Source organism: Eulemur rufifrons, chromosome 4, assembly GCF_041146395.1.
Source record: "Eulemur rufifrons isolate Redbay chromosome 4, OSU_ERuf_1, whole genome shotgun sequence".
NCBI lineage: Eukaryota > Metazoa > Chordata > Mammalia > Primates > Lemuridae > Eulemur > Eulemur rufifrons.
The window spans coordinates 3,099,131-3,122,907 of record NC_090986.1 but is presented as its reverse complement, the minus strand read 5'-3'; the positions used below and the strand labels follow the sequence as shown (position 1 = coordinate 3,122,907).

At 37.0% G+C, this 23,777-nt stretch overlaps 1 protein-coding gene across 1 annotated transcript; it reads left to right on the top strand.

Annotated features, from left to right (window-relative positions):
• The first annotated feature begins 22,106 nt into the window (after positions 1 to 22,106).
• Positions 22,107 to 23,036, top strand: LOC138382901 (olfactory receptor 2L13). The gene has a single exon (XM_069467514.1). The coding sequence runs from the start codon at positions 22,107 to 22,109 to the stop codon at positions 23,034 to 23,036; it is 930 nt and encodes a 309-aa protein (XP_069323615.1).
• Positions 23,037 to 23,777: the final 741 nt, after the last annotated feature.

Genomic DNA, 23,777 nt, shown 5'->3' with positions numbered 1-23,777 from the left:
GAGAGGTAGGAACACTCTTACACTGCTGGTAGGACTGCAAATTAGTACAACCTCAGTGGAAAAGAATTTAGAGATACCTCAAAAAAAAATACTATTTGATCCAGCAATAGTGCTATTAGGCATCTACCCAAAGAAACAAGAGACATTCTATAATAAACACATCTGCACTGGAATGTTTATAGAAGCACAATTCACTACCGCAAGGATGTGGAAACAACGCAAGTGCCCACCAATCCATGAGTGGATTAATAAAATATGGTGTATGTATACAATGGAAAACTACTCAATTCCAAAAAAAATGATGATGATCTAGCACCTCTTATATTTTTCTGGATGGTGCTGCAGCCAATTCTTCTAAGTGAAATATCACAAGAATGGAAAACAAGCCCCACATGTACTCACCATCATATTGGTAAAAGTAAAAACTAAAATATTTTAACTGAAGGAAAAAGTAAGAAGACCAGGGCATGACCAGAGCTCAAGCTCCAGAACCCTTTCAGAAGTGAGAGGTCTTTTGGCAAGGAAAATCTTGGGCAAATTTTACCTCAACTTTCCTTATTGTTAATAAACAAATTTGAAGCCCTCCAACCAGACCCTGACAAGTCAACATTTCTAATATTTTCCTTTGCCCTCTGACCCCTCAAAACTTGCCCCCAACCCCAAATTGGGGAGACAGATTTGAACTACACGTCCTGTCTCCTTGATGGTCAGTCTCACAATAAAGTCTGTACTTTCTCAAAAGCCAGTGTCATAATATTAGCTTCTATGTGTGCCAGGCAGTAAGCCCGTTGCTCTTTAACAGCGTGGTTTCCTACTTAAGCAAACTGGAACCCAGTTCAGTATAAATGGTCACAGTCTAAAAGAATCCCAAACCACCAACAAACCTTTAACTGGGGATTTTCCCAAATAATGCTACTGCTGCACTTTAACCAAGCAAATAGTTTCCTTGTCTTGCTTTCCTGTTCACCTTATAAAAGCATCCTCCTGTGCTGCTTTGTTTGAGCTCCTGAACTACTTGTAGTCTGGAGCTTCTTGATTCTTAAATTGATGAATGCTCAAATAAACCCCTTAATATTTTAACATGCCTCAATTTATCTTTTTTTTTTTTTTTTTTTGAGACAGAGTCTCACTCTGTTGCCCAGGCTAGAGTGAGTGCCGTGGCGTCAACCTAGCTCACAGCAACCTCAAACTCCTGAGCTCAAGGGATCCTCCTGTCTCAGCCTCCCGAGTAGCTGGGACTACAGGCATGTGCCACCATGTCCGGCTAATTTTTTCTATATATATTTTTAGCTGTCCATATAATTTCTTTCTATTTTTAGTAGAGATGGGGTCTCGCTCTTGCTCAGGTTGGTCTCGAACTCCTGAGCTCAAACGATCCGCCCACCTCGGCCTCCCAGATTGCTAGGATTACAGGCGTGAGCCACCGCGCCCGGCTTCAATTTATCTTTTAACAGTCAAAACTGTAAACCATTCAAATATACTTTAATAAGAGAATATATAAATACTGTGGAATAACCATACAGTAGAATACTACTCTGCAAAGAAAACAATAATCAATAGATACACACAACATGCAAAAATCTTCTAAGATTACATTTAACAAAAGGAACCAAACATTAAAAAGTACACATTGTATGTATACACTTCATATGTACATATACTCCATAGATACGTATGTGGATATAGTCAAAAGAGAAAATTACAACAAACTTAATTTAGATATCTCTGGCTTTTATTAGTGATTCTAGAATTGAACGACGTTTCATTCTATAACATAGAATGGGTGTTCCAATGAGTTGAGCAGCAGAGGTTGGTTTGAAGGCAGGAATTCACTAAAATAAAACAAAAAAAGAAGCAGAAACAGAAACACAGATTTGTCATTTCAAAGTTACTTACCTTATAGGACGAAAACAAAGGGTACTTTCTCATCATGCTATCTGAGGTAAACTGGCCCCTTCTGACTGTTTTCTGTTAATTTTTTTGTGTGTGTATCTTGTTTTAACTGGCCCATTTCAAAGAGATTGATGAGTAACTTCATTCTGATTTATTCTGGACTGTTGAGGTCTAGTGTAGGAGCACACATCTCACACACACACATACACACACACACATACACATTTCAAGAACAAACAAATTAATTTATAAAGATTGAAATAAGAAAGATGTTGTAATTTTTTTGATAGGTGTGAAGGATTATCTGGGACAAGCCAAAAGAGAATTTTTTGGGTGATGAATACATTTTATATCTTTAGTAAATTGCTATTTAAATGAGTATACATATATATTTCTCAAAAGTTATTAAATAGCACATTTAAGATTTGTACATTTCGGCCGGGCGCGGTGGCTCACGCCTGTAATCCTAGCACTCTGGGAGGCCGAGGTGGGTGGATCGTTTGAGCTCAGGAGTTCGAGACCAGCCTGAGCAAGAGCGAGACCCCACCTCTACTAAAAATAGAAAGAAATTATATGGACAGCTAAAAATATATATAGAAAAAATTAGCCGGGCATGGTGGTGCATGCCTGTAGTCCCAGCTACTCGGGAGGCTGAGACAGGAGGATCGCTTGAGCTCAGGATTTGAGGTTGCTGTGAGCTAAGCTGATGCCACGGCACTCACTCTAGCCTGGGCAACAGAGTGAGACTCTGTCTCAAAACAAAAAAAAAAAAAAAAAAAAAAGATTTGTACATTTTATTATGTAAAATTCTTACCAAAAATTACAGTGCTAAGAGCTTACTTGCTTTATGGATATAATGTAACCAAACAAAAAAGTATCTTCTTTTTTATGTAAGTACACAATAAGACATGCAAATCACGTGAGTAATATGAAAATATAAGAAAAAGCTTATATGATTAAAAACTACAACACTTTTATTTCTATTGCCAATCACACTTTCATTGCAATTTGCAAATATTTAAACTCTGGTTTATATATATAAATTCACAAATAGAAATATATTTTGTTAAAAATAAATTAAGAAATGTTGCTGATCTTTATTTGCCTTTTGATCTGCAGAATCTTCAAGAGCCATTTATAATTCATAGAATTAGATATTTCTACACATTAAAAATATCTGGAATAAAAAATAGAAAAGCTTATGAAATTTAGAAATATTACATAAGGAGGTACTCAGCCACAATATAAATGTATAGCATATACTATTTATCAAATTATATAATACATGATCATTACATTCTGATAAAAAAAAACCCACATTTAATCATGTCCCATTCATTTATTTTTGTTGCTGCTGTAATTGCCTTGGGGGTCTTCTTCATAAATTCTTTGCCTAGGAGGTATCTTAAACAGATTCAAGTAGACCTGCCATTTGACCAAGCAATCCCATTACTGGGCATATACCCAAAGGAAAAAAGGTCATTCTGTAACAAAGACACATGTACCCGAATGTTTATAGCAGCACAATTCACAATAGCAAAGATGTGGAAACAACCCAAATGCCCATCAATACATGATTGGATTAGTAAGCTGTGGTATATGTATACCATGGAATATTACTCAGCTATAAGGAATGATGAAGATACGACATCTCTATGGTTCTCCTGGAGAGAATTGGAACCCATTCTATTAAGTGAAGTATCCCAAGAATGGAAAAACAAGCATCACATGTACTCACCAGAAAATTGGTTTCCCTGATCATCACCTAAATACACATCTGGGAACGACACCAATTGGATATCAGACTGAGGTGGGGGGTGAGGGAGGGGATGGGGGTATGCCTACACAATGAGTGCATTGCGCACAGTTTGGGGAGTGGTAACACTTGAAGGTGCTGACTCGGGAAGGGGGGTGGGGAAGGGAGGGATATATACTTACATGATAGGTGCAATGCGCACGACCTGGGGAACAGACACGCCTGGACCTCTGACTTGGGGGGAAAGGCGGTACAGGAGCAACGTATGTAACCTGCAATTCTGTATCCCCCATAACAAGATTAAATAAAAAAAAAAAGAAAGAAAGAAAAAGAAAAACCCACATTTCTCACTAAACAAATAAAAAAGCCCTCCATAAAGTATGTTTAAGAAATAGGTTTTTGTTTTTCTCTGTTATGGGTTCAACCTCTTGTTTTAATTTTGATTGATCAACTTCTGCATATGTAAGCCTCACCTTGCTCCCCATCATATAAATTAGTCTATTCATTTCCATTATGTTTGGACTTATTTGAAAACAATGCTATTTTTGTTGGTTTGCAAATTCTAATTTTTTACTGTGAAGTGCCATGATTTTATTACAGTATTGTTTATACAGATTACATACTCTGGAATTCTTTGAAATGTACTGGCTGACTTTGTGCTTAATCACTTACAATGTCTCCCTTGTGGTAAGTTTTATAGCTTTCTTTCTGGTGCAAATGAATATTGTTCTCTTAGTCCTACATTGCTCTATAATTGGGGTAGGAGAAAGAGATGTTTCAAATAGGTCTTGCAAAATAATGATAAAAGAAAGTTAGCATCACAAAACCAGTGCGTAATGCAACAACTGACATAAAACCTGGAGAATCTAATGTATTCATGGATTTATAAACATAATTCCTAACCAAGAAATCTGCATTAACAGATCAATATAACATGTGAAATCGATACTCTTTAAAAGTAAAATTTACCACTAAAACCATATAGGCCATTGCATGCCAGTATTGTGTATCCTTATTTAATGCCCAAATACAGTTTGTCTTTCATATAAATTTATTGTTTAGTATCTTGATGTGTCCATTATAACATTTTTGAAATGGTGTGCATATTTTTCATATGATTATGCTATTTTACAGGTAATTTTTAATATTACATGTAATATTCAAAACCTTATTGGCAAAATAAGGGTTTAAAAAAGATTATAAAGATGATATTGGAATGATGTGTATTAGTAATTATACTATATGACATCAACAGTCAAATGGCTATGATAGCATACCATAAATGGTTCAATAAATTTGAGAAGAAACTATTTTCTACTATGGAAAAAATTATGAGCTGCTTAAAAAATATATTTTGTAGCCAGAACTGAAATGACTTGCTAATAGGAAGTGAAAGGTGACAGAAAAGTCTGCAAGATTTTGTATTGCCATATTTTAAGGTGGAAAAATAAACTGTGAAAAGAGTAGTTTGTGTTGCTCAATCTAGAGTTCTTTTTGGATAAAATAGTGATAAAAATAGTCTTTAAATTAATAGAAATTAAAGTGTTATAATATCCAAATTCAATGCATAAAACTTAATGAGCTCTGGATACATAAAAATGGTAGACACAATAATATTTGTTTAGGAAAAGTAAGGATAATTGCAATATGTCCTGAATGTTAATGTTAGCATAGTGATTTTATTATTTTTCACAGATATGATAATATTCTTGTGATTACATATGTTATTGCATTTGTTTTAGAAGATATCTGTTGAGCAATTTAGAAATAAAGCACTTTAGAAATAAAGTGTTGTAATTTCGACCAATTACTGCCAAATTCTTCATCATAGGGAAAGGATGAATAAAACATGGTAAAATACTAAATTTAAGGGTTATAGGGAAAGCATGTTGGTGATTATTGTACCATTTCTAACTTCTGCATTAATAGTCTTATGATAAACTATTGCAGAAAAATTTCAAAAAGCAAGAATTGCTCAGATTGAGAATTATGACACACATCCAATTGAAATTATGAAAGAAGTAGTTGAGCGTAATGCTTAAGATAGGGAGGGAACCAGGTCATACATGTTTCTTGGAAGTCATCAGGTGCCCATGGTAGCTGAAGTCCTGGGGCTGCAGGAGATCACTAAGGGAGTGCTAATAGAGAAGAGGGTGGAGGACTGACCTGGGTGTTGCAAACTTTAGAGTCTAATTATATGAAGAGAATTAAGTAAGAAGATTGCAATGGAGAAATCAGTGATATAGGAGGAAAAGAAAGAAAGGGAGATAAATGACCCAAAGGAAAAATAAGCATTTAAGGAAGAAGGAAGTCAGCAATATGTCAAACCCCCTAAATAAGACTGTGCATTGAAGATGTAGAACTGATCATCTGCTTAGTGATATTTAGCCCATCGGTGACCTTACGAAGTGTAGTTTTCGTGAAATTGATTTAAAGATTTACTTGATTCACTTCAATTTATAAAATGACTGGATTGTGTATACTTCCCCTGCCCCTCCATCCTGTGGGATGGAGAAGCATATTTGATCAAGATCTGAACAAATGACATATAAGTGATGCTGGTGTTGCGGACATTGGGTGGTGGCGTTGAGCATAGTTCCTTGAAAGGAGGAAGATAAAGCTAGGCACTTTTGCCCTTCTGTGTTCTGGCTTGCACTGTTCTGGAATGTGGAAGTGATGACAGAAGTTGTAGTGGCCATTTTGTGACCACGAAACAACTGTGGGATGAAAGAAATATGATGGGGATAGCAGCAGAGAGACATTGCTTGTGGATTTGATGATGTTACACATCTACCACTGTGTCACAGGGCTGATGACTTCGGACTTCTCTTATCTGAGATATTAACAACCCCTTATCAAATTTAGGTCACTACTGCTTCACACAATTAGTATCAAGTGCTTAGTACAATCCCTAACACATACCCACACACACTCACACACACACTTTTGACATCTGGATATATGCTTTATCATATGATGAAGAATGTATTGTAGTTGGTGCTATAAATTTGTCATATTTGGAAATTCCTTCTATTTTTGTAACAAATATGACTTCTCAAATTTTTGATATCACTTGTTTACAAGTATACATTATTCATATATGTGAAGTTGTATCAGTCATTTATATCATATTTGATATAAAACTGTACCCCACTGATTTTTCAATAAGTGTTTAGTTTTAGTCTTACCCCTCTGAATATATGATACTTTTATTTGAACAAACATAAAAATTAAACAATTGACTATCATTATTTAGAATAGTGTCAGAAAGTCTGTGGTTTGTAATTATTCACTATGGTTCTTTATCAAGATAATTAAGTGTGCAAATGTTCTGGGTGTTTTGGAGCAAAGAGAAAGATAGAAAAATGATTCTGAAATGTCAGAGAAAAAGTAAACACAATCTCCTTAGGATTCTCATTCAAATATATAAATAAAGTGGTTTTTTCCCCAAAACATTTGATGGATTTTATACCTGTTTATTTAATGGTTTGAATCTTAATTTTGGTGTAGTGATAGCTTCAGTCTAAGAAAAAAATAGCAGATTATGTATAAAAATAAATACATTTTTGTTACTTTATTTAAAATTTGGTAACATTTGCTCTATACCAAAGCTGGTGGAAAGGAAAAGGAATGTGGAGGAGGAAAAGGAATGTGTATCAGTCAGTGGCTATGTTTGGTTACATGTAACACAAGTCCATTTATCCTCTGCAGGCACTGATTTAATGGCTCAAATATGCCAGCCTTAGTGATTGCCAATCTCTATAATTTTATGGTACTTTCCCTTATGGTCCAACATGGCTGCTGCAGTCCCAGCCATTATACGTTTGTTTCACATGAGAAAAATACAACAAATAAAAAGAGGCACAAAGATAAATACTACTTCAATGTTACCTTTTCAAAGCTGCCCAAGAGTCTCAGCTGAGGATCTTGTTTTATCTGAAAGAAAGAATAAAAGATTAAGCTTCTTTTCCCCAACCTAAGTATATTTCTGTTCCATAATCATAGAAATTTCACTAGGTAATTAGATGTGGAGAATACGTATAGAATGGACAAATGGCAATATTTGCCCCAATGTGCTTGAAAAAATATGAGAATGGAATGGATGGTAAATAAACATCTGCAGTTGGATATTTCTTGTACATTTAACAACTGCCTAGAAAAGAGTCATTGAACTCTCCATTGCTAGTTTTCCTATTTGCAATATAACAATAAAACAGGTATTTTCCCCACAGTTTTGTACTAAAGTTTACAATGAGAGTGTTAAATTTAAAGAAAACATAGCAAAGTGCCCAATAGATATTTAAAAAAAAAAAAAAAGACTAAAGAGAAATTTTAGATTTTGTTTTCTAACTAATTTAGGAGTTTATAGAACTTAAGTTAAGGGGAGGCATTTACAGAAACAGAAACTGACATTAAAACTAAGATAAATGTCAAAAGATGATCAGCAGTAAAATTATATAAAATAAAATCAAACAATACTATCAAAAAGTGGGCAAAGGACATGAACAGAAATTTTTCAAAAGAAGATATAAAAATGGCTAACAAACATATGAAAAAGTGTTCAACATCTCTAATCATCAGGGAAATGCAAATCAAAACCACAATGAGATATCACTTAACTCCAGTGAGAATGGCCTTTATCAAAAAGTCCCAAAACAATACATGTTGGCGTGGGTGTGGAGAGATAGGTACACTCATACACTGCTGGTGGGACTGTAAACTAGTGCAGCCCCTGTGGAAAACAATATGGAGATACCTTAAACAGATTCAAGTAGACCTACCATTCAATCCAGCAATCCCATTATTGGGCATCTACCCAGAAGAACAAAAGTCATTCTATAAAAAAGACACCTGCACTCGAATGTTTATAGCTGCACAATTCACAAATGCAAAGATGTGGAAACAACCCAAATGCCCATAAATTCATGAATAGATTAGCAAAATATGGTGTATGTGTACCATGGAATATTACTCAGCTATTAGAAATAATGGCGATATGGCATCTATTTTGTTCTCCTGGAGAGAGTTGGAACCCATTCTATTAAGTGAAGTATCCCAAGAATGGAAAAATAAGCACCACATGTACTCACCAGCAAACTGGTTTCCCTGAGTGTACATTTGGGAATAACACCAATTGGGTATCGGGCAGAGGTCGGGGCTGGGTGGAAGGGATGGGTGTATACCTACTTGATGAGTGCGATGCGCACTGCCTGGGGAATGGACACGCTTGAAGTTCTTACTGGGGGGGATGGGGTGGGGGGAGGGGAGGGGTGCACACCTACATGATGAGTGTGATGTGCACTATCTAGGGAATGGACACAATTGAAGCTCAGACTCAGGGGGATGGGGAGGCATGGGCAATATATATAGCCTGATCTTTTATACCCCCATAATGAGCTGAAAAACAAACAAAAAATAAAAAAAAAAAATAAAGAGGAATCATCTCAATGGGAACTTCTATTTTTATTTGTATTTATTTGTTTAGAAATATTAAATTGCAAAGGTTAAGCCAAGGAAGGCATTGGGGATAAGGAGTTGTTAGGGACCCAAGTGGGGTTTGCTACAGTGAAAATAATTTTATTTTATTCATTTATTTATTTATTTTTAATTCAGGATATTATGAGGGTACAAACATTTTGGTTACATTTTATGTCTTTGCATCATCCAAGTGAGGACTAGAGGCATGCCCTTCCCCTCTACAATGCTCATCATGTCCACTAGTTGTGAGTTTACCCACCCCCCAACCCCCTAATCCCTGGAGAATATTACTACCGTGTGAGCACAATGTTAATCAATTAATGCCAATTTGACGGCGAGCACATGTGGAGCCTATTCCTCTGATCTTGTGATACCTCACTGTGGATAATGGGCTCAAGCTCAATCCAAGAAAATATAAGAGGTGCTAGATCACTGTCATTTCTTATAATTGAGTAATATTCCATTGTATACATATACCAAATTTTAATAATCCACTCATGAATTGATGGGCACTGGGTTGTTTCCACATCCTTGCAATAATGAATTTTGCTGCCACAAAGATTCGGGTGCAGATGTCATTATCATAGAATGTCTTTTGCTCTTTTGGGTAGATGCCTAATAGTGCTATTGCTGGATGGAATGGTAGTTCTATTTTTAGCTCTTTGAGGTATCTCCAAATTCTTTTCCACAGAGCTTCCACCAATTTGCAATCCCACCAGCAGTGTAACAGTGTTCCTGTCTCTCCACATCCTCACCAGCATTTGTTGTTTTGGGATTTTTTGATAGACCCCAATCTCACTGGGGTTAGGTGCTATCTCATTGTGGTTTTGATTTGCATTTTCCTATTGATTAGAGATGTTGAGCATTTTTTATATCTTTGCTGGCCATTATTCTTTCTTCTTTTGAAAAGTTTCTGTTCATTTCCTTTGCCCATTTATTGATGGCATTGTTTGATTTTTTTCTTGTTGATTTTTTTAAGTTCTAGATAATTCTTGTTATCAGCCATTTATCAGATATGCAGAGAGCAAATATTTTCTACCATCCTGTAGGCTATTTGCTCTAATGATAGTTTCCTTGGCTGTGCAAAAGCATTTTAATTTGATCAAATCCCATTTATTTATTTTTGTTGCTGGAACTTCTATTTTTTAGAGGAAGATAGAAAAGGTAGTATTTTTACCTAGTGACATTGTCATCCATAAAGTATAGTTGGCATTGTTAATACCAAAAGGGCAGCGCAAATAATGGGTAAGAAAAAGACTCCCTTCCATATTCATCTTCTTCAATACACTGAAAATTTTGCAACAAGACAGTTGTTCATGATGAATTGTGTGCTTGAAGATAATTCTTTAAAAAATGGTGAGCTCTTCTTCTTTCAGACTGAAACATGATTCTTTGCTTGTCCAACATGCACACCTCCTCTTCTTCTCATTCCTAAAACATACTCATGCGCTCTCCATAGGAGGAAAAAAAACAAGGTCCAGTCACTTCCTGTGTTAGTCTCAAAATCCAGATATATGGATAATGTGCAGTCCTCTTCAAGACATCTAGTTGTAGCTCCACAGGTTCTGGAAAACCCTAAACCAACAGAAAAGTTGTACAATTACAATTTATATTTTTAAATTCAGATGCAACAAAATTTCAGTATAAATTCACATTCGAAAATGGGTAGAACAGAAATACAGAGCACCCACTTGTTCATAGTAATTATCAAATAACATTGCCTAGAGTAATAGGACAGTTTATTCTTTATTTTTTACCATGGTAGTGTGTTGACTTCCTTGTTTAGTCCATGAAGTATCTACTGAGTCTCTTCTCTTTGAAGGTCTTCTTGCCCATTGTCCACTGTGACACTGAGCTCTAACTTCTGTGACTTTATTCCATACCCATTATTATTCAATCCCCACCTGAGATGGACTTTTCTGAAGGTGTATTTCCTGGGATTTTCACCAGATTTTCAACACTAATCATACTATTTTGTATGGTAACTCTTGAGCTCAGCATGTAATTGTTACATCAGATGTCATTCAAGATTTTAATGTATGTTTATTTCAGTCCTTCTGCTGACTACTTTGCTTGTGTGACTTGGGTGAAACCTCACAATAGCTCTCAAAGATGTAGGTACTCTGGTTCTTACAGAGCAGAGAGTCCAACCTCAGAAAAATTTTAGTTACTGAGCAAAGGGAACATATCATAAAAAACCAAAACCCAAAACTTTTGGAAGATAGGAAACATGAAATGTTGCAGGAGTTTTGCGGGGCTTTACCTCGAAGGAATCTGTGAACCTGTTAGTTCATAGACCAAAAGCTGCCTAGCCACAGGAGGCCATCTCATCAGTCAGAGGCGTATGCATGGCAACGCCTGTCTCAAGACCAGGAGGCCAGTGCCTGATGCTTGTGTAAGACAGAGCTCAGCATGGGGTCACAGGGTAAGGAATGATCAAAGAATGCCAGCCCAGTGGACACCTGCAGCTAAAGCCAGTTCGCCTCAAGGACAGTTCCTGCTTCACTCCTGACCACTTGTCTCAGTTAAATAAGAAACTAGATAAGGAAATATATAGCCTCTATATTTCTGTTTAGCTTTTCTGACAATTTTACCTTTAACTTGTATACTCAGCTAAGTCTATTCTTAACTTAGGGCTTAGAAGTTTATGTTAGAAAAAAATTTTGTAAGCATTTGCTCATGTAGATAGAGTTAATTAGGGGATCTCTAAAAACTGTTGGAGAGCCTTAAAACCTAAACAAATTATCTGTACACGTATCTCTGTAACCACTGCAACTAATTGCTGCACCAGTAAGTACTGATGCAGGACTTCACTCAGGGCCTCATAGCTCATGGAAATGCTGGAGATCCCTGACTCTCCCATTACTTTAAACTACACTTTGTCTCTGTGTTGGTTATTTCTCTGTCTCTATTTTTTCTCTATTTCTATTATTTCCAAATCTCTTGCAATGATCCTGCCTGGGACCTGTTTTGCTGGTAGTGTAGCTAACTCCCAGCACAAAACAAAACAAATAAAAACAGACAAGGCAAAAAAAAAGAGTGGGGGAAAAAAGAAACCAAAACAGGGGCAAGAAATAGAAATTAACATATTTCATAAATATTAATTTTACTATATCAATAATCACTTTAAATACCTATAATCTAAATATAATAATTAAGAGACAGAGACTGTCAGACACTTTTTATTGAAAATAAGACCCAACTATATGTTTTTTACAAGAAAGTCAGCTTAAATATAAAGACATACAGAGTAAAAGTGAAGGGAGGGAGAAAAATACACTATGCAAACACTATTCAAAATGAATCTCTCTCAGTAGCTATATTAATTTCAGATGAAGCCAACTCTAGAGCAAGGAAAATTATCAGGGATAAGAAGGGCATAATGATAAAGGGTCCATTCTCACAGAACACACAACAGTCCTTAATGTATATGCACCTGACAACAGAGTGTCAAAATAGATGAGCCAAAAACTTACAGAATAGCAAAAAGGAAATAGATAAATCTACTAACAAAGTTGGAATAGGCAGCACCTCAATATCAGTAATTGATAGATCCAGCAGGTAGAAAATCAAAATGAACCTAACTGAATTGAACACCATCAACAACCAACTGGATGTAATTCACAACTCTAAACAACTTTATCCAACAGCTGAAGGCTACATAGGGTACATATTCTTCTTAAGTTCACACAGAACATAGACCAAGATAGACCATACTGTGGGCCATAAAGCAAACTTTAGCAAATTTAAAAGATTAGAAATTATACAAAGTATGTTCTCAAGCAGCAATGGAATTAAATAAGAAATCTATAACAGAAAGATACACAGAAAACCCTCAAATACTACATATTAGACAACACATTATTAAATAACATATGGGCCACAGAAGTCTCATAATATAAAGACCCACCCCCAGTATCCTTCATGTGGTTGTGAGGGAGAGAAAAATAATTAATTAACATAAAATATAAATGCCATAGACCCTGTTTCTGTGGCTAAATACAAACACTAAGTGAACAATATGACTACCTTATTAAACCATACATTTTATGTTCCCCTTACCACCTTCTAGAATTTTGGATAGATAAAATCCTTTACCTGGTAGAGAATAGTGCTATAAAGTTTGTAAGCCAAAATTTTATTTCTGTTATTCTGAATCATTTTTTCTTTATTGAACAGATGTGGTGTTTTTTTTCTTTTCATTTACCAGGGCCATCAAACCAGGAAAAATGTAATCATCTGGAATCCAAGCATAGTGCTCCTTATCCCCAGGGGAGAGCAATTGACTTTAACCATGATGATTTAGAATAATTAAAAAAACAAAAAGAGTGACCCTGATTTTAACCTTCTGGTTCAGCAGCATGGGAAGCACTAACTGACTGAGGAGAGTTTCAGAGACCAATCAATTAGATACAGCTCTGCAGTTTGTGTGATTTGAGTATTTATTTCTCCTTTGAACATTAGGATTGATCAACTCATTAACCCAAAATATCAGATACAAAAAGCAAAACATAGTCTACTTCTCCTGTTTGCTAATGGAATCAAACATGAAAAGGACAATACCACATATTGGTTATAGATGAATTTCATATACCGTAGCCTGAAGAAAACCATTTTTGGAGTGTTTTTCCTAGCTGGATCGTAAATGAACCTATACTGTGCTTTTTTACTGTTGTATTGATACAGATATTTCTGGGTGATGGTGAATATGATAAGACCAGTGTCTTCCAAGGAAATAAATTCATTGCCCACTTTCTTTTCCATAAAACAAACTATTTGGTGGTCAGAGACCATGAACTATAGAATATCAGAGGTAAGGCACTATGTATGCCTATGAAGAGCAGAACAGTGCAGGTTTTTGGAGGGTTCTATTGTCCAGAATAGCAAATACGCAGGTTACTAAATGAAAAAACTAAGACATTGGAGAAAAAATTGCTGCCCCCTATTACATGTGAGAATTCAAGATAATCAGCCCATACCAGTGCTGGCTCATTCTCCCAGTGAATGATACAGCATCCAAGGCTGACTTTTGGTACCCTATTGGCAAGTTAGGCATTAACCACATCAGCCTTGGTGAGGCCAAGTTCATGTTGCTGAGCACAGGCTTTGACTCTATCTAAGCCAGCATAGTCATGTTGTAAAGAGGCCCATGAAGTAAAATCCAAGGTGGCTGGAGAGAGGGGATTGTATACTCTGGGAAGAGCAAACATCCCCACCAGACTACTGGGCCCCTTCATGAAGGGATGACACCCTCAAGCGAGCACTTGGAGCACAGTGATATATTCACATTCCAAAATGTGCCAACTCCAAAAAGTCACCTTTCCTGATCTTACATTTCTCAAATCCATGACTAGCCTTCAAGCATTATCCATAATGACAATCTTGTATATATCAGTACTCTGCCTTGTTTAGTCCCTTCTCTATGCTTCTCAGACTTCCAAAAACATCCACAATATTCTCTTAAATAGTGTCTGTCACACCAGGCTGTCTGTCCTCACAAATTCTTTTAAGAAGGGCATCTTCACCGTACTTAAACTAAAATATTTTTGTTCATTAATAAACTGTAAAGAATCTCTCAACTCATTCTAAGCCCCAGGCTTCATGGAGACTCCACCAAAGAGGAATTCTTTCCATCCTGGATTTTTAATTTAATTTTCAATAGCTCTTGAAAACCCTTATCCATAATACCCACCACCACTCCACCTTAACGATGAGCAACTTTGATCTCCACAGACAGAAAGAGATGCTCAATCTCTGGTCAGATCCTCCAATTTTTATATTAGTTTGAAGTGCATGATTAAATCCTTTTCAGCCATACTTGTCCTTGAAAGAATTTAGGTTTATGTGCTGATGAGGATGATGCAGCAGAGAGGGAAATAGAAAGAGAGGGTGGTGAGAGGAGGTGAGCCCTGTGCAAAAGTAGAGAGTGTGCTGAAGCAGGAGCAGGGTCATTTCGTGCACTGCCACAGGAAGCAGGACTGAGTATACGGGTCCAGAGTGAGGGAGGCTGATGCATTTAGTGGCAGGAGAATTTGAACTCTGATTAACTGTAACAAACAAACTTAACAAATTTATTTTCTTTCCCTAGCTGAGTCTAAGAAATGTGGAAGTGGGTTAGAGTTTGGAAAAGAGAAGAGAAAGCATGGATTACTAGATTTAGAGAGAAGATCTACAGAGAACAGGAACATATTGTGACACAGCAAAGGGACCAAGATGAGACTTGTGTTCATAAATATGAAGTGAGATGTGTCATCATGGCTTGTGCTTTCCTCCAGCCTTGTTTCATTGCTCCCTGTGGACCTTTTAGACATGGTGACAGGCTGAGAATGAGGCTTTATCGGATTGGAGTTTTGCCAGGTAAATGAGAGGGTACCGCACTGCAGGAGGGGAAATGGAAGTTATCAATAAAGGGCTAACAATATCAATAAAAAATCTGTTTGTGATTATAAATTACCCACTCCCAGTATTTAAAGTATTGCAACCCATTTGTGTATTTTGCATTTCATCATACTTATATCTGATACTTATTGAGTGCATTCTATCACCTTTTCCTAGGTTAAAACTCCCCAGGAGACAAGCAAACATCCAAAATTAATTTAAATGTACAGTTTTCTGGTTTATCAATTTGTGGATTGAATGCAATAATATGAGATCCTGAAGTCTGTTGACCTGTTCCTTTGCAACAGATACTATGTAAACATTGGCATGTATTATCCCCTTCAATTCAGAGACGGTCCCTTGGATTTGTTCACTTTTAAAGATTTGGCAACAAACTAAAATCTTAAGTAATTTGCCCAACTCAGCTTACTCATCAGTGGTGGATCTGGCAGCTAAACTCTTCTTCTCTCAGTCTCAATGCTCATTTTATTACATTATCTCTAAGCATCAACTTTTCACTGCAGAAGACTTTACTGACTTAATATTTTTATGTCTCAGTTATCTAACCCCAACAAATAGAAGACAGTGTCTTGTCAGAACGTAATTTACTTTAGTCACAATCACCAATAATTCCCTCTAGAAACTCACTACACAGTATACAGGAAACTGTCCGTGGTATTAGTTCTACTATACTTTTGCTGAGCACCCATAAATAGTTCTTGTACTTCTTTAATCCAAAGTTCTCTAACTTAAAAAAGAGGGAATTTCTAAAACATCATTTAACATATTTATGGCTCTAAAATTATGTTCTGGAAAAATAAATTAAATCCCTCATTAGCGTAATTCTGGGTAGCCCCTGAATGCAGCAGAGTTGATTGAGATGGTCGATTTGCTCTAAATATAGACCTGAGTAGATCTTCAAATCAGCAAAGTCAACTGAAATGACTGTGGTTTTGCCCCCATGGACTTGGCCATTAGAGATCAATTAGAGGAGGAAGAGGAGTTCCTAAGGCTTGATGATGTAAATGTCTGCATATAAAAACTCATCCTCTGTCTTCCAAAAGTAGAGCCTGAGGAAATTAAATGTGAAATATCTTATTCTTTTCTATCACTGCAACAAGGTAATAGGAAAGGAAAATGTTTTAACTAAACTATACGTATGGAGAAAAAGAAATATTGCACAAGAGAGGGTGAAGCTGTTTTCTGATTTCAGCATAAAGAGAATGACCAGCTGCAGGAGCAGTGAGGACGAATGTTACTAGGTGTTCTCAGGAATTTCCTTCTTGTGGATTTTGACAGACAAGAGATTCCCATGTTAAAGAATTTTGGTTTGCTGCAGAGCCTATTGCTAAATGACAGGACTTCACTGCATAGCCTTATGGACTATGAGAGCACAGTTTGATGCTTAAACATTTTACATAATTCAGTGGACTGTTAGAAGGGAATGGTGTCATTTTAAAGGTACTTCCTGTCCCCAAATACAAATATTCAAGAACCTCAGACAAGGTGAGTCATAGTAATGTTATTGAGTGGGGTTGATTTGCATAAACTGTAAGCCAGGGAAACATTTTGGAGATGTTGTTTTTCTATTATAAGGAAACTTTCTGGTACACAGAGAATAGGCAGTTCCATAACAAAATGCAAAGGCCAAGAGTGAATCTAAATTTTAAAAGGAGGTACTATCAAATTGTTAGAATTATACAATGTGCTGCTCTCAAGTGGCATGACTGTAATTAAGACATTTAATTTCTCTAGGCCTGAGGCCTCTCAATGGTTAAGAGATGGAATAAACAAAGGTCACTTACTAAGGACCTAATGTATGCTGAACACATAGAGCCCTCTTTATTCCATCTTCACAGCTGTCCTACAAAAGTGTTGGGAATGATTTAGCTGAGGCTCTGACAAACAATTTGCTTATTAGTCTGGGGCTAATTGTCTATATGGTTTTTTAAATTATACATTGCTCGTAAATTTTCCAAAACAAATTCAGGACCCTGAACTTGCTATACTTATATTTATTAGGTCCTGTAATCTGAGTTGTTGTTGTTTTTTATTTTTAAATCTATAAATTTCAGCAATGTAGTTTATGGATGATAAAGAAAAGAAATTTTTATCTGAGGAACACTAACCCCCTTAAATTATTTGGCCCAGAGAGGCATTGGAATGTGAGACCTGTCACGTCTCACTCCCCCTTGAGCTAAGGAATGAGCTCTGGAAGCTACTTACTTGCTCCATGGGGCTCATCTGTGGACTGATGATGAGTGGCCATAAGTTAACCAAACAACGCCATATGCTGCACACTATAACTCATGCCCTATAGCTCACCAATGTATAGCCAATTACTAATCAATGTTATTTCTCTAAACGGAAGAGAATTCCTAACAAAGAATGTTTGTAATCACCCCCTCTCCTGATTTCTCCTTTACAAAAATCCTAAGCCTCTCCTCTGTCTCTGGGGCACTTCACAAGGTAACTTGGGGGCGTTTCCTAGCTGCAGTCCTCATCCTTTCCCCAAATAAACTCTGTATATTAATTTTGCCTCAGGTTCTTTCTTTAGGTCAACAAGGATGATCAAGGGAGACACTAATCTTAGACCTGCTTGTAGCCACAGGAACAATATTCTCTGAATTATAATGTAACCAAGAAGGTGGTCCTTTATGTAATTATGGTGAATTAAATAAGGTCCTTTATGCAAAAAAAAGCTGATGGGCATTAATGGAAATAAGCCGTAAGCACCAACATCAATTTCCTATTCTTTAAAAGCTTCAAGTCCCAGGCCGGGCGCGGTGGCTCACGCCTGTAATCCTAGCACTCTGGGAGGCCGAGGTGGGCGGATCGTTTGAGCTCAGGAGTTCGAGACCAGCCTGAGCAAGAGCGAGACCCCACCTCTACTAAAAATAGAAAGAAATTATATGGACAGCTAAAAATATATATAGAAAAAATTAGCCGGGCATGGTGGCACATGCCTGTAGTCCCAGCTAATCGGGAGGCTGAGACAGGAGGATCGCTTGAGCTCAGGAGTTTGAGGTTGCTGTGAGCTAGGCTGACGCCACGGCACTCACTCTAGCCTGGGCAACAGAGTGAGACTCTGTCTCAAAAAAAAAAAAAAAAGCTTCAAGTCCCAGATATACTGCAAGTAACTGTTCTCTTCCATTGCCTGACAATATGCCAGTTTTCAATTTAGGAAACAAAATAGTTGTCATAGTAACTACCATCAAACAATCTTTGTGATACTCTGAGCTCTAATCTACGCAGCAGAGAATTAAAATGCAAACATAAAGTTTCCCTTCAAAATGAGTAGCCCATGAATATATAAACTTAGAGCGACCTCTGATTGTTCAGTGCCTGCTGTTGGAAACACTTCACGGGAGGCCTGCTGGTACCTTTCTTCTCCTGAATTGAAACCTGGATTAAACAAAGAAATGAAGGAAGTATCCTAACAGCCTCTTCTAATTTCCAGGGCATGTAGGCTAAAGATTGATGTTTAAAATAATATAGACACATTTTATCAGTATGAACAATCATACTATTTAATTGTAACGCAAATATTTGGTTTCTTTCATCAGGTAGATATTTTGAGAGCCTACCTCATGCAATAATCACCGTCCAAGGCAGTAGGGATAGATTGTTTTGTCAGGTACTACCATACCCCCAAATGGGTGCCCAACTGTCCTCACATACACAGGCCTCAGGGCACACCCACGATGCATGCCTTGTTTTTTAAAACCATAACAATCCCCAGCTGCTTTGATTCCTTCCTAAGTCATCTCCTCCTTTTTACTCCTTCTTCTTTCAACTCTCTACTCACTTCCTGTGTGAGTTCTAGAAATGTAACTAAGACCATGCTACACTTCCTGGCTATTCTTCTCATGTGGAACAAAATCCAAGTCCTTCTTTCCTACAGAAATGTTCTCATGTCTTGTGTTTAAAAATGCTCTTCTCATTGCTAAAGTCCTGATAAACTAAATAGATTTTCACTCATAGTTTATGCTTGCTGTTCACTCTGAAAAGAATATTTTTAATCAGATCTGCTCAAGTATTGCCTCCATACAGTGGCTTTTTCCAGGGCTCTTATACAACTCTCTGTTCTTTTATTTTTCTTTATAGTCCTACTCACTACACAGCATAAGGCTGTATGTTTGAGTTTGTTGGTCTATTGTCTGCATCACCCACTAAATTTTAAATACAGGCTGTAGAATGTGTGTGTTTTAATCACCAAGCACATCAGTACTGAGCAGCTCTGACCTGAAAGACAAACTTAATGAATACTTTGTGAGGGAATGAATGTACCATAATGATGGTGATTGTATGCTTTACTTTTATCTGTCAGGTTATTCGTTTTTATTTATAAATTGTTATAAGAAGCAGAGAATGCCTATGATCCCATCTAACATACATGTCCAACCATACCTGTCATGTTCCAGACTTTGCACTTTTAATTGTTAGTGTTTATCAATTAGACAGCTATAAAAATGCATTCTTGTTTCTCTGTGGTGGGTTTTCTTTCACAATTTTATTCATGCTTGCCAAGGTTATATGAAGCAATAGTTAATTTTAACTAGTAAATGTGAATAATTGCAACAAACTACTAACTGCTGCTTTTTACTTGTGAAAAATCAGTAACCAAAGAAGACTACCCAAATCCATATCCTGGACAGAGCGTGGCATCAGTGTTTCCCCCAGACAGAAGAACACAGAAAACAGGGAATCTCATGGCAAGAGTAGGTAAAGGAAGAAGTCAAACATACACTGGAAAGAAAAGAAATGCCACAGTCACAACTGATGAATGTTTGAATATTGAGTGAAGGAAAAAACAAATTGCCCAAATTGAGGTGACATAAAGAGAAAAAAAAAGAGCCTATAAAGAGTTGAATTACAAATAAAAATTCCCAAAGAAAGGCCTGGGCATAAAAAGCTATAAAGAATTTCCAGTAAAGGGAGTTTATGTTTTCCTCTCTTTGATTTCTTTATTCTAAATTATTAACATTTAATTTAAATTTTCTTGTTTTATTTGACTACATCTGAAGACATATGTAAGCTATAAGTCAAGACTGTCCTGTTCCTCAGATCTGCTTTTCTAGTCGAACAGCTGTGCAGCTGCCAGACTCTGCTGCAATTTGCAGTATGAGCACTAAACTGCAGGGGGAGCAAATATCCTCTCCAAACTCCACATGCTTCCACCTAGTCCAAAATATGGAATTTGGCCTGATCTTTTGTGGAAGAGTAGGAATTTCCTAACTTGAGTTGAAGAAGGTATTGAACACACAGTGGAGGATTTATCAAAAAAATTTACATTTGGGGCCGGGCACGGTGGCTCACGCCTGTAATCCTAGCACTCTGGGAGGCCGAGGTGGGCGGATCGTTTGAGCTCAGGAGTTCGAGACCAGCCTGAGCAAGAGCGAGACCCTATCTCTACTAAAAATAGAAAGAAATTATATGGACAGCTAAAAATATATATAGAAAAAAATTAGCCGGGCATGGTGGTGCATGCCTGTAGTCCCAGCTACTTGGGAGGCTTAGACAGGAGGATCGCTTGAGCTCAGGAGTTTGAGGTTGCTGTGAGCTAGGCTGACACCACGGCACTCACTCTAGCCTGGGCAACAGAGTGAGACTCTGTCTCAAAAAAAAAAAAAAAAAAATTTACATTTGGGATATTGAAATAACTAGAAATTTGACATTGCCACACAAGTTCAACATCTGGTCCACTCACTAACTGCATTTGATAAAGTTATTTTTCACATCTACAAGTACTACTTTTAACACTTGAAAAATGAAAGTACCAATGACTATAGAAAATAGAATGAAGAAATGCACATTATATAATTGGTGACCTTCATTATGTTTAATTTACTTACAGGAAGAAAACTGTATGTGAAAATTTATGCATTTGATTATGAATTCTTTGGGCTTCAGAAAATGGAAACATCACTATGAAAGAGAGAATATTCAAATATTTTGTTTATAGGGTGGATCCTGTAGGTCCTACAATATTTTGTAGTTCAAGAACAAGGATTTTGGATGGTGGGCACATTTTGAGGAAAGTCACAGAAGCACCTTTAAAGAACATGAGAGTCTGAATCTCAAGCACAGCATGAAGGTTAAGGTTGATCTGGCTGGAGCCAGCTGGGAAGACCAGAAATTAAAGATGTAAAAATGGGCTAGGCAATTGAGGACTTAGAATCTCAGCATAAGGAGTTTCTGAGTCACACATGCCTGTACCTACTCTAAATATGCCCTATTCAGTTGAGACACTGAAATTCCTGCCTTCCTCAGTTCCTGTGCCTTATTGATAACTCATGAGTGATGTCTCTAACCAGGACATATCTAGGAAGGAATGCTTTAGTTATCTTATTTATCTTTGCTGCCTATAGAGAGACCACATACCTTTGACTGGCTGACATGGTTACTAGACACAATCAGAAAGAGAACATTCAATTCAGATATTGAAATCAACTCAACAAAAGCTGCAGTGTTGCAGAAAAACAGTTCATTCTATAATAAACCAGTTCCCTTTATTCTCCTGTTCTGCTTCATTTCATTTTTTTTGTTGTTGTTGTTGTTGTTTATTTTTCATTCAAGGAAGTTCAAGCAGTAAGTTTTCATGGAGAAATGGAATCAAACATCAAATGATTTCATATTGTTGGGGTTGTTTCCCCAAAACCAAACTGGCCGCCTTCTCTTGTTCCTTATCATCCTAATATTCTTCCTCGCCTCCGTGGGTAACATGGCCATGATTCACCTCATACGTGTGGATTCCCGTCTCCACATGCCGATGTACTTTCTGCTCAGCCAGCTCTCCCTCATGGACCTGATGTACATCTCCACCACCGTCCCCAAGATGGCTTTCAACTTCCTCTCTGGCCAGAAAGGCATCTCCTTCCTGGGATGTGGTGTGCAAAGCTTCTTCTTCCTGACCATGGCTTGTTCTGAAGGCTTACTGCTGGCCTCCATGGCCTACGACCGTTACGTGGCCATCTGCCACCCCCTCCATTATCCCATATGCATGAGTAACATGATGTGTGTGAAGATGATCATAGGATCTTGGACATTGGGGTCCATCAACTCCTTGGCACACACAGTGTATGCCCTCCATATTCCTTACTGCAGGTCTAGGGCCATCGATCATTTCTTCTGTGATGTCCCAGCCATGCTGTCTCTTGCCTGTATGGACACTTGGGTCTATGAGTACATGGTTTTTGTGAGCACAATCCTCTTTCTCCTTCTTCCCTTCCTGGGTATCACTGCTTCCTATGGCCGGGTCCTATTTGCTGTCTACCACATGCGCTCAAAAGAGGGAAGGAAAAAGGCCTTCACCACCTGTTCAACACATTTGACTGTAGTGATCTTTTACTATGCACCTTTCGTCTACACCTATCTTCGGCCCAAGAATCTCCGCTCACCAGCAGAAGATAAGATCCTGGCAGTCTTCTACACCATCCTCACCCCAATGCTCAATCCCATTATCTACAGCCTGAGGAACAAGGAAGTCCTGGGGGCCATGACAAGAGTGTTTGGGATATTCTCCTCCTGAAAGAATGATCATGGCTGTCTATACTTCCCTTCTATACTTCCCTTTTACATGTTGATTAGAACATCCTAGAACAGTGTTGCCCAATAGAAATATATTAATAATTTAAAATTTTGCCAGTAGATACATTTAAAAGTAAAATTTACTTAAATTATATTTTTATTTAATCCAAAACAGCATTATCAATATTAACATTAACAACTTTGATATTAATTATATAGTGTATTATTTTAAGATATTATATGCAATATATTACATGTTTGTATATATATTGCTATCACTATAATAATACTATGACATAATGTCTTCATGTAATTAATATAAAATTATTAGTGCAATCTTTTACTTTGTTTTGATTCTAAGCCTTCAAACTCTTGTGTGTATTTTATACTTAGAGCACACTGCAGTTTGGACTAAACACATTTCCAGTGCCCAATAGCCACATGGGGCCTGTGTCTACAGTGTTGGACAGCACAGCCTTAGGGCACTAATAAAATGTTTTCAGAAGTTACGTATATGTCTATGTGTGTGTGTTTGTAGTGTATAAAAGTCTATTTGTGCCGTATAAAATATTGATGATGGGATGAGAATTAGCAAGGAAAATGAGCCTGCGAAAGTGGTGCTTGTAAGTTTGTTTATGTGTTCTGCTTATTTTTAGCCTGTGTGTCTTGACTAATTGACATCTGGAGTCCATTTTATCCTTTCACAAAACTATTCACAGACAGCTTATTTGACTTAGAATTT

Coding starts and splice junctions, on each gene's coding strand:
- LOC138382901 (XM_069467514.1), top strand. CDS start 22,107: ATGGAGAAATGGAATCAAACATCAAATGATTTCATATTGTTGGGGTTG.